General features: G+C 39.9%; 1 protein-coding gene across 3 annotated transcripts in view; it reads left to right on the forward strand.

Annotated features, from left to right (window-relative positions):
• The window catches only part of NDUFV3 (NADH:ubiquinone oxidoreductase subunit V3), a 10,476-nt gene extending 1,249 nt beyond the window's left edge, over positions 1–9,227 (forward strand). Inside the window, exons 3-5 of one of the 3 annotated variants that reach the window (XM_075772851.1) lie at positions 1,504–1,626; positions 2,998–3,951; positions 8,169–8,452. In XM_075772851.1, the coding sequence (XP_075628966.1) occupies positions 1,504–1,626; positions 2,998–3,951; positions 8,169–8,335 (1,244 nt within the window). In that variant the 3' untranslated portion in view covers positions 8,336–8,452. Of the gene's footprint in view, positions 1–1,503; positions 1,627–2,997; positions 3,952–8,168 lie in introns of all 3 variants that reach the window. The other 2 variants (XM_075772861.1, XM_075772872.1) reach the window with 2 other exon arrangements.
• The last annotated feature ends 825 nt before the right edge of the window (positions 9,228–10,052 follow it).

The raw sequence follows: 10,052 nt of genomic DNA on the forward strand, positions 1-10,052 counted from the left end.
CTGCTATGATGCTTCACCAGACTTAAGAAGAGCTACTGTTATGTTTGTCCCAATATAATGCAGCTTTGCAGTTTGCCTGAAATTCGATGGAAATGAGTGTAGCAAGTTAGTTTTTTTTAATGAGGTGCAAAATCTGGTTTTGAACTTAAGACGTTCCGCCTTGCCTTTTGAAATGTTTGGATTATGAGGGTTAAAAAGCATCCTATTTTGCAGAAAGAAGGACTTGCAAGATCTGAATTTCTGCTCCAGGAAGCAGAAGCTGCAGAAAACTGCCGTGACCCTGTTGTGCTAAATTTAGGTATAATGCTTCTCACCTCATAGGTTTGCAAGCCAGGTAAAACATGGCCTGGATTTGGATGCTGCTATGCATTCGACATTCAGAGGTGTTTGAACCTGTTCTATCCCTGAGCAAAGTCAAAACATGAATTGAAATTTTGAAGAGGGACACCTTGTTCAAAATGCTGTTTGTAAATAGAGACTCACTGATTCAGTGAGTAGGATTCCAATCCCAAATTAGAGATCGAGGTGCTTAAGCAGCTAAGCTCCATGGGACCATATGTAGGAGTAATCAGACTTGTTGACTGCTGCTGAAAAGATCACTGAAAGAGTAGTTGAATTGCAGACTTGTGGCTTCTAATGTTAGCTTCCTAAATGTGAAGGCAAATAAAAGCTTGGCTGTTCCATTAAGAAAGCCTTTGCTGCATAGATGGATATAAGCTTGATTAGACAACAAATCACTTGTTATTATAGGGGGTTTTTTCCATTATTTTAAGTGTGTTTGAGATGTACTTTAGCATTGGTTTCTAGATTTGTTTTCCTGCAGCTCTCATTTCAGAAGGTGTCAGGAGATCTCTTAGGCCACCTCTTTCAGTCAGTTGCTTCCCCTGCAAATGGTTAAGATTAGTTAAGATGTATAGGATGCAGCTGTCTGTTTCAGATCCTAGCTGAAACAGGGTGTGCAAGTTTGCTTTGATAAAATGGTCATGTTTACTTAAGTCAGTGATGGGGAATAGGCCTGTAATTTCTGCATGCCACCTTTTTCAGCGTGAACATGTTTTTAACACATTCCAGCAATGATAGTGATGTTACAAGCATCAGTAAAGAACGCATTTGGGAATAATATTCTTATTACAGATTTGGATGTGGTGGTCTTTTGGCAGAGTGATACAAATACAGATCAGGTGGTACGAAGTTTGAAGCACCTTAATTAAAGTGTCTATACCAGTTGTATCAGACTTTGATTAAAAGCTGAAATGTATCTTTTCCCCATGTCCAAATATTACTGTTTAAAGTATTTTTCCAGTAACACCTACTGTTAATAGTCATGTTGAATGTTACCTGCCTTCTTGGTTTCTTAGGATGTCTTAGCATTAATACTTCTTCAGCTGTTGCTCAGCTTTCACTTGTCTGTCATCCCTTTAGTCATTCTTGTGTTAGTTTGACCTTCCTGTACGCTTCTTTGAATAACTCTTCAACCTTGAGTGATGTTTCCTTGCATATTAGTTTCCACAGATGCTGTTTGGCTGTGTAGTCTGTGCAGGGAGTCAGGCTTCTTTCAAAGGTGGCTGCCCATCCTCCTACTTCCCCTTGCCCTCCCTCCCCGCACCTACCATCCAGCAGAGAGAAGTATGTGTCTGAAATTGTTCCACAGTATTACCTGTATAGTAAACTGATATTTTTTTCATTTGTACTTCTGTTAAGAACTCTGGTTTTTTTTTCTCAAGTGCTTTGCTTTTAACTTCATATGTCCATTAATTCTGCGGTGTTTTCATGTGGACACTGCTAAAGACTTGCTTCTACTCAGAACTAATTATAGTAACTTCTTGGATCATATGAAGTATTACTGTAAAATACTAGTAAGGGGGAAAACTACTTCTAGTTGATGGTCTTGTAAAGTAGATCTGGGTTTCCAAACCGTGCAGATAAATCTGCAGAATAGACTGGAAATCCGTTGACTTACACTGCTGGTCGGAAGTGGTGTAACTCATGATGGAGTTGGCTTTGCTATAGCAAATTTCAGCAGTAGTGTATTTTCTTAATGTGCTCCCAGTCCTCTTTGTCCTCCTGTTTTCTGTAATCACAGCAGTATTTGCTGTTGACCAGCCTCTTGAGGATATCATTGACACAGTCATCCAAGGGGTATTTGGTAGTCTCTGAAAGGGCCTGAAAGCTGCTGGATTCTCTTCAACTGTTGGCTCCTTGTCTGGAGAATTTAGCGTAATGAAAGCATCCATGAGGGAGAGGAAATAGAGGCAGGCTAATGTGAAGCATTAGGAGACCTTCTAAGACCTTTTTTTTACAAAGAGGTCCCAAACCAAAAATAGGAAGTGGAGATAGTAAAGACTGGAGATAAGGTCTTGGGGAAATCGTGTTAAACTGTCAGACACAATTCAGTTGGCCTACCATATGACCTATCATATGGACACATGAATAAGTAATACTTTCATGTATGGCCTCAGGTATCTCTTATTCTGCTACTTTGTCTCTTGGGAGTCATCCCTCCGTACTGCTTTAAAGATAACTATTGCAAGAGACTGATTTGCTATGTCTGTTTACTCTGTCTTCTGCTTTGCTGGCTTGTTCATAGATAAATATTATCTCTGTAGCAGCATATTTGAAGAGCTCAGCTAACAAGCTATCTTAATGTTCATCTGAGATAGGAAGGTGTCTGTAAACCATGTCCAGTGATGTAGAATTGAAGCACAGAAAAACAGCTCTTGTGAGGAGTCTGACAAGGCGAGGAGTAAAAGGCATTATTTCATGAGTTTCAGCATCGCAGCAGCAAAAACTGTTCAGTGCTAACTAGAACTCTAGCTTCTTTAACATAAAGTGTCTTAAAACTTTCTGCTTCGTAATCCTTGTATTTAGTATAATAACTTCTTTCAATTTGCGTTTTGTACCAGATTATCTTAGAAAGTTAAAATTGTATGACTGAGATCGCTAATTAACAGCAGTGTTGGATATAATGATGATAATCCTCTTTATGCCGTTTCCTAGATGTAGTGGCACCTCAGGGAAGCACCAAGCTACTAGCCATCAAGGCACCAGTTGAATTTCCTAAAATGTTGTCTTCTAGCTCTCTCTTAGCATCTGCAAACAAAGGTGAGAGCATATCTAGTACTAACCTCGAGGAAGCTTCAAAACCAGCTGAAGACATGAGGACCTTCATGTCAAGAAAAACTGTGGTTGCATTTCCTCAGCGCATAGTTGTTTCCTCCCTTGAGGAAGAAAACCTCATTACAGCTGCAACAGAAGGAGGCTTGAGGAAAGAGTTAGTTGAGGAAGAAACTTCATCTTCATCCAGCTCAGATTCTAGCTCAGATTCTGAGGAAGAAGATGATGATTCAGAAGTTGCCATTAAAACCAAAGTTGAGTTTCCTAGACGAGATTCCATCTTTTCTGAGAACATAGTGGTAAAGGCATCAATGCTAGCAAAAGAGAACTTGTCCCAGAAATCCCACAAAGAATATGTAGCTAAGAAGTCACACAAAACAGAAACCGATGTGTCTCCTATCAAGCACATCGCATTTTCTAAAACATCAGTCAACCATGAAACATCAAAATCCAAAGCAAGGGACCCCAAAGTAAAATCAACTCCAAAAGAAGCAGATCGGCAGAAGCTGGTCATAGAACCACACATGGTTGAAAGCCGAGACCTGACCGATGTTGCTCATAAATCTGATTATTTAGAGGAAAAGTCCATTGGAACCCAACTAGCAGCTATTCAGCTGAAAGCTTCATCAGTGACTCAGGAAGACAAAAAGCAAAAACTGGTATCCAGAGGAGAAGAAAAAAAGGTGAAGGAAGCACAGGAGTCAGAAGCAAAAGTAGTAACTGCTCCTAAACTAGAAGAGATTTCTGAAAGCACAGTGATGGTGATGGGCACTACAGCAAAGGAGGAGACCATTCAGGAAGCAGGAGTCCAGACTGGAGAAAGAAGCACAACAGAGGGTACACCTTTAAATTGTTTGAACTGTATTGATTCATCTGGGCTAGGGTTTAACTTTTTTTAAAGGCTTTCCAAATTGCTTGTTCATGATTCACTGATCTTTATACTGAAGCTAAGTGTGTAGCAGTGACTTTCTGGAAGATAAATTCTTGTTCGTTGCTTATTGTTGTAAGAGCTCAGTAATACTCAGTTTCCAGTTATGTTGTGAAAGGAAGCAGTCTTCATTTCACTGTATTTATAGTTTCATAAACCAGTTACTTATGAAATGAAAACAAGATTGTTTCCACTGTGAGCAAAATCATGTGTGTTATATGACAAAACTTGTTTTCCCTCTTCTCTTTTCTTGGAAGGATTTGGTAGCTGCCTTTCTCCTCAGACAGATTTGATGCCATCTGATTTTTGTTTAAATCCTGCTATCTTTCTCTCTTTTTTTATTCTAATCTTGCAGTGTTTCAGATTTCAGTAGACTTTGAGAAATCATAGTATAATTCCGAAAATGCTGATTCTGAGACTGGTAGGCTGTGAGTCATTGAAGTAGCAGAGTTGACCTTATAACCCATTTTTTGTAGTGAGTTGGGGATGAGACAGTGATATGTTTTAGGAAAGAGCATCAGGCACTATATAGTAATCTCCTTAGCTATATTTGCCTGTCTAACTTACCCTTCTTATTTACTACCAGTCCTGTTAGCTTACTGACTGATCCCATTCTGTGTATTTCAGTAGCAAATGTCCCTCTGTCATGATCTGTGTTGGCTTACCATTCTTGCCTTTCAATTTAGGCGGCATACAATTAAGACTCCCCTTCTGGTTGGTGCTTTGAATTAAAAAATTCGCCTACTTGGAAGTAAAAGCAGCATAATTGTAAAGCTGCTTGGATATCATCCTTCAAGTGATATCCTTGCAGAAAAGGCCCTGGGAGTCCAGGTGGACAGCAAGTTGAATGTGAGCCAGCAATGTGCCCTTGCAGCAAAGACCACCAATGGTAACCTGGGCTGCATTCAGAGGAGTGTTGCGAGGTGATCCTTCCTTGGTGAGATGCAGCTGGAGTGCTGTGTTCAGTTCTGGGCTCCCCAGCACAAGAGAGATGTGGAGCTACTGGAGAGAGTCCAGTGAAGGACCACTAAGACAACGAAGGGACTGGAGCATCTCTCCTGTGAAGAAAGGCTGAGGGAGCTGGGACTCTTCAGCCTGGAAAAGAGAAGGCTAAGGAGGGATCTCATCAATGTATGTAAATACATGAAGGGAGAGTGCAAAGAAGGTAGAGGTGAGACTTTTCAGTGGTCCCCAGTGACAGAACAAGAGGCAGGTAGTACAAACTGAAACACAGGGTTTTGCCTGAACATCAAGAAACACTTTTTTTGTTACTGTGATAGTGATAGAGCACTGGCACAGGTTTCCCAGAGAGGTGGTGTAGTCTCCATTATGGGAGATGTTCAAAAGCCAGGACATGGTCCTGGGCAGCCTGCTATGGCTAAGCCTGCTTGAGCGTTTGGGGTTGGACCAGATGACCTCCAGAGGTGTCTTCCAACCTCAACCTTTCTGTGACTCTGTGAAGTTACAAATACTCACTTAACACTTTGATAAGTGAAAAAGAATTGCTTTTGTACATTGATTTCCAGGATACAGTGCTGAGTAAAAGATCTGCTTTCTCTCTTAAGGGGCTAGTTGGCTTATAATTTGATCAGTTTTAGGAATTGGAAGCTAAGCTTACCTTCTTCCCTGACTGCAACTCAAATGGTAAAATGCAGCACTGTTTGCAAATGACATTTTCATTTACTTTTTCTTCCTTGTAGTCAGCTGCAGGAGCTTTAAAAAAAAATTGGGAAAGCCTATTTGTAGTTATCTATAGATGATGCTTTTCTCCCCATTTATCCATAGTGGAGTTCTGGATGTTCAAGTGTTACGTTTTTCCCCACATTGAAGCTGATATGAAGATCTGAAAAATTAGGTCAGTTAACTTCAAGTTTGAGAGGGAGGACTTGGTCTTAAAATGTGCTAATGAATCAAGGTGAAGATTATGATACATCCAAGATGTATGAAACAGCCTCCCCTATTCTGATGCTGTAAATCCAGAACAAGGTTGAGACCATGTTACAAAATTTTCCTGCAGATCTGTATCGATGGGGCACTAGTACCACTGTGCCTCTGACTCATCATCATCATGACCACACCAGCAAAACCCTTTTGGGTAGGACTGGGCTTTGCTGAAAACGGCACTTTTGCTGTTGAGCTCCTCTTGCTCTGTGCAGGTGGTAAGGCTGTGACAGCAGGAAAGTTTCTGCTGCACTCCCACTAGAGGACTCTGCTGCAGTGGCTGTCGGAGAGGTGGGGGTTAGTACAGGCAAGCTCACACCCCTTTCCTGATGAAGTGTCTTTGGGTGCCAGGGGGTAGCAAAGAGTCAAACATGGCTACGCCATATCTCCAGGCGTATCTTGTCCTCCCTTCCTTTTGAAGCCTTCTTTGAGAACAGCTACTGCTTTTCTGTGTTTAATGTTCACAGTTAATGATAATACCTTCTGTGATACTTCTGTCCTGTTCCTGTGTTCTTTTGTTCATCTGCAGACCCTGCAGCAGGCACGCTGAAGACGTAAAAGCAATTTTTCCCATTACAAACCTGGATGTTGAGGTGATGTCATCCACTTTGTAGGGCAGGCATGCTAAGCAGTTAGCAAAAACTGCTGACTTTAACTGCTAAGGAAGTAGCAAAATAGTAGCATGGGAACTCAGAAATACATCTCTGATTCATTTAGGAAGAACATCCTGTTAAATGCTTGCTCTTTAAGAGAGAAAGCATAGATGAATTCTGAAGTATGGGGAGGATGAACTCAGAGATAAATTTTTCCTTCGAGAAGCCAAGTACAGTGTATTTGGGCAGGAAAAATGAGACTCCATCTGCTTTTCATCCTGAGCATCTGTCTCAATTTGGAATGTCTCTTGCAGGTTGAATGTACACTTGCCTACACTTGCCTGTTCTTGGGGCTATTTGCAGCAAAGACTGCATCATCTGGTTTTTATATCTGTAGTGTTGTCTCCTGTGAGTTGTCACAGTAGGAACTGAGCAGTAGGCACAGGGATATTTCCTTTCATAGGTTGTGTGTGGTGTTTTGCTGAAACCATGGCTTACTACATTGCGTTTTATAAGCCAGCCTTGCTAAACATTATGGATATGTGCTCTTAAACTGATAGCATTTAATTGCAACAATTATGTCATAATTAAAGGGAAATTCTTGTGTTCAGTTGCTTGAGTTCTTGTATTTTTATTGTAGATGGTTGTATTACAAAAAAAAAAAAGCTTAATATGATCTAACCTAAACCACTACATACAAATTTACATGGCGAAGCTTTTCACTAGATTATGCTTATGTCTTTCCTATACCCTAAAATTCTGGGTATACAAGAATAAATTAATATTGGGAGTAAAGTTTTATTTTTTGCAATTTCCTTGGTTGTAAAATCAGCCCGTAACAGGAACCTTTTGATGTACATGGTACTGCCTAAATTTGCGTAGTATTCTAAAAGTATAAGAATTAATATTGGCTTTAATGTGAAGTCTGAATAACTTCATTAGGTTATTCTTTTAGGAAGAAGAGCTGATACAAAGTTTAGAAGATTATATTTAGAAGAAAGGAAACTTACATCAAAGGCTTTTGATACATTACTGTTCAGTATAACCGTATTTGAAATTAAACTGTGGAGATCTCTATAATTCCATCACTTCTCCCCATGGAGAAAAAATTCAGTCTGTAAAGTAGTTCTAATAGCTGTATCTCATGGTCTGACATGGTGATATATCATTTGTACTGCTGCTTTGCCTCTCCTGGCTTGCAAAGAATGTCACCTACTGTTCTGGCTGGAGTGAAAACCAAGGCAACTATGAAAAAGCCAGGAAATGCAGACATATGTCTTCAAAATATAAATGAACTGTTCTGCCCTATCCTCCCCCAGCATTAGGTGGTAGTTGGGATCTTAAAACCTATGCTGTGTTAGATGACTTGCACTGGGTCCTGTTCCCCTACTGTACACTAATGTGCTGCTTTAGGACCAGACAGTGTACCAGCAGAACTTTGTAAACTTACCCTTTGTTATAGTTGCTGATTTATTTTTTTTAATGATGACTGGATGAGAGATCTGACAGTGTATGAAGGCTGGCTCAGTAATTAGGAATCTTGCCTTCGGTGTGGCATCCTTATAGTGACCAGTTACTGTTTGTTTTCACAGAGCCCACAGCAGCTGCTGAGCCTGCTCCAGAAGAATTCGATAATTCTACCTACAAGAACCTTCAGCATCACGAATATAACATTTATACCTTTGTTGATTCTGTGGTGGTTCTCTCAAAATTCAGGCAGCCTCAACCATCTTCTGGAAGACCATCACCAAGGCACTGAAAGAACCGCATTTAAAACAAATGCCCAGGCAGAATGATAAATTGTTCTATTTAGCACTATTGCTTCATCAGTATTATAAATCAGGTAATAAATAATAAATAAATGCATGATAACTTATGCTTGTGCTTTTGAACAGTTCTTGGTTCTTAGAGTCCCTCTCTTCTTGACTTCTATGAATGAGCTGCAAATGAATCATCACTGAATAAAAATAGTTTTTCTGCCTTTCAGCATATATTCTTTAGTGATAGTGTAAAAATATCCTGACTTTTCAGTGTCTCCAAACTTTTAATACTGACCGTTCTTTCAGTACCATGTCAAAGAATGTAACGGCCCTTGTATCAGTGTCTGCTCAGTATGTGCCATGATTTTAGTAGGTGGTGTTATTGCTGTAATGCAGTGAGCTCTTGCACACAAACATGTTCCCAGCTCTGAAGAGGTTATGTTTACTCTGGATTTAAGTTAAAATCATTGGCTGCAAACAGCATAAGAAGTGTTTGTCTCCTGTGGCAAGATGTATGTTTTGTGTTAGTAGAGGAATGTAAGTTTATGTAATGTGATTGAAACATCTCAAAACCTCTGCTGTTGTAAAGGGAGAACATGCAACTTCGTTTAATCTTCTATTGGGGGTTTTAGCATCCAGGTTCTGCAGTAATTGAAATAATTTAAAATGCAAGAGAATCCCAGTGGGCAGTTCCTAATGAACTACAGCACATTGATGAGACTCTGAGAAATAACATATTTTAGTGGGTAGAATCACTTGAATGTTATCTTTAAATGTGATGAAATTAGCATTGTGGTAAAATCAGCTCCTGGTACTAATTTTTCAGTGGGACTGCGTTTCAGTTCCCACTTTTTTTTTCCCCATCACAATAAAGGTTAAGATTGCTGTCCAGCTTTGCTCTTGCTCTGCAGAAAATGTGTGAAATGAGGCACTTCTCAATATATGTTATCAGGGCTTACAGTTGGTCTCAGTAAATTTTGTATTTCCATCCTATTAGTAACAGTCTTCTGCCCACTGGGAAAACTGCCTTGATGACCACCAGCTGTTGTGGGTTTAGTGCCATTTTGGCTTCTTGTTCATTTTGGGTTTTTTGGTGTTAATTGGTCTTTGAGCAGTTGTCCTTGCAATAGCTCCAGCATTTTCCATCACCTGTCTGTATTCTTTCAAGCAACAGAATACACAAGATCAAAGGGAAAAGAGAGTCAGCTTTAGTAGTCTATCTCGGTATTGGATACAAATCCCTGGGTGCAATTAGTAGAACAGCTATTTTATACTCTAACTTGGCAAAAATGTGGTAAGAAGGATCAAGAGGCCTACATCAATCTGCTGTGTGGAATTTTAAGTCAGAAACTTCTGGCAAGCAGTTTTATTGTCCTGTAAAAATGAAAAAGCATATTACTGACTCTAACTATGAAATTTAAAAATCAGTGAATGTATAAATCCATGTGCTTAGGAATAAAGAGCAGAAAGTCACTTTGAGGCAACAGTGGTACCATGTACTCTGTACTTGTAAAAGGGAAAGAAATTTGCTGTTAACATTAAAAACATGAAAGAATAAGGAAAAGGGTCTTCCTTTCTTAAGGGCCCACCGGAGGGCCCCAGTAAAGCTGTGGTGTTTTGTTATTAACTGAGACTCTGTGTAGTAACATGAACCCTGCGGCTTAGACCTGTGTTGGTGCTGAGCTCTGTTCCTAACTTTTTGGTTAGTGATTACAG

Source organism: Balearica regulorum, chromosome 1, assembly GCF_011004875.1.
Source record: "Balearica regulorum gibbericeps isolate bBalReg1 chromosome 1, bBalReg1.pri, whole genome shotgun sequence".
NCBI classification, from domain to species: Eukaryota; Metazoa; Chordata; class Aves; order Gruiformes; family Gruidae; genus Balearica; species Balearica regulorum.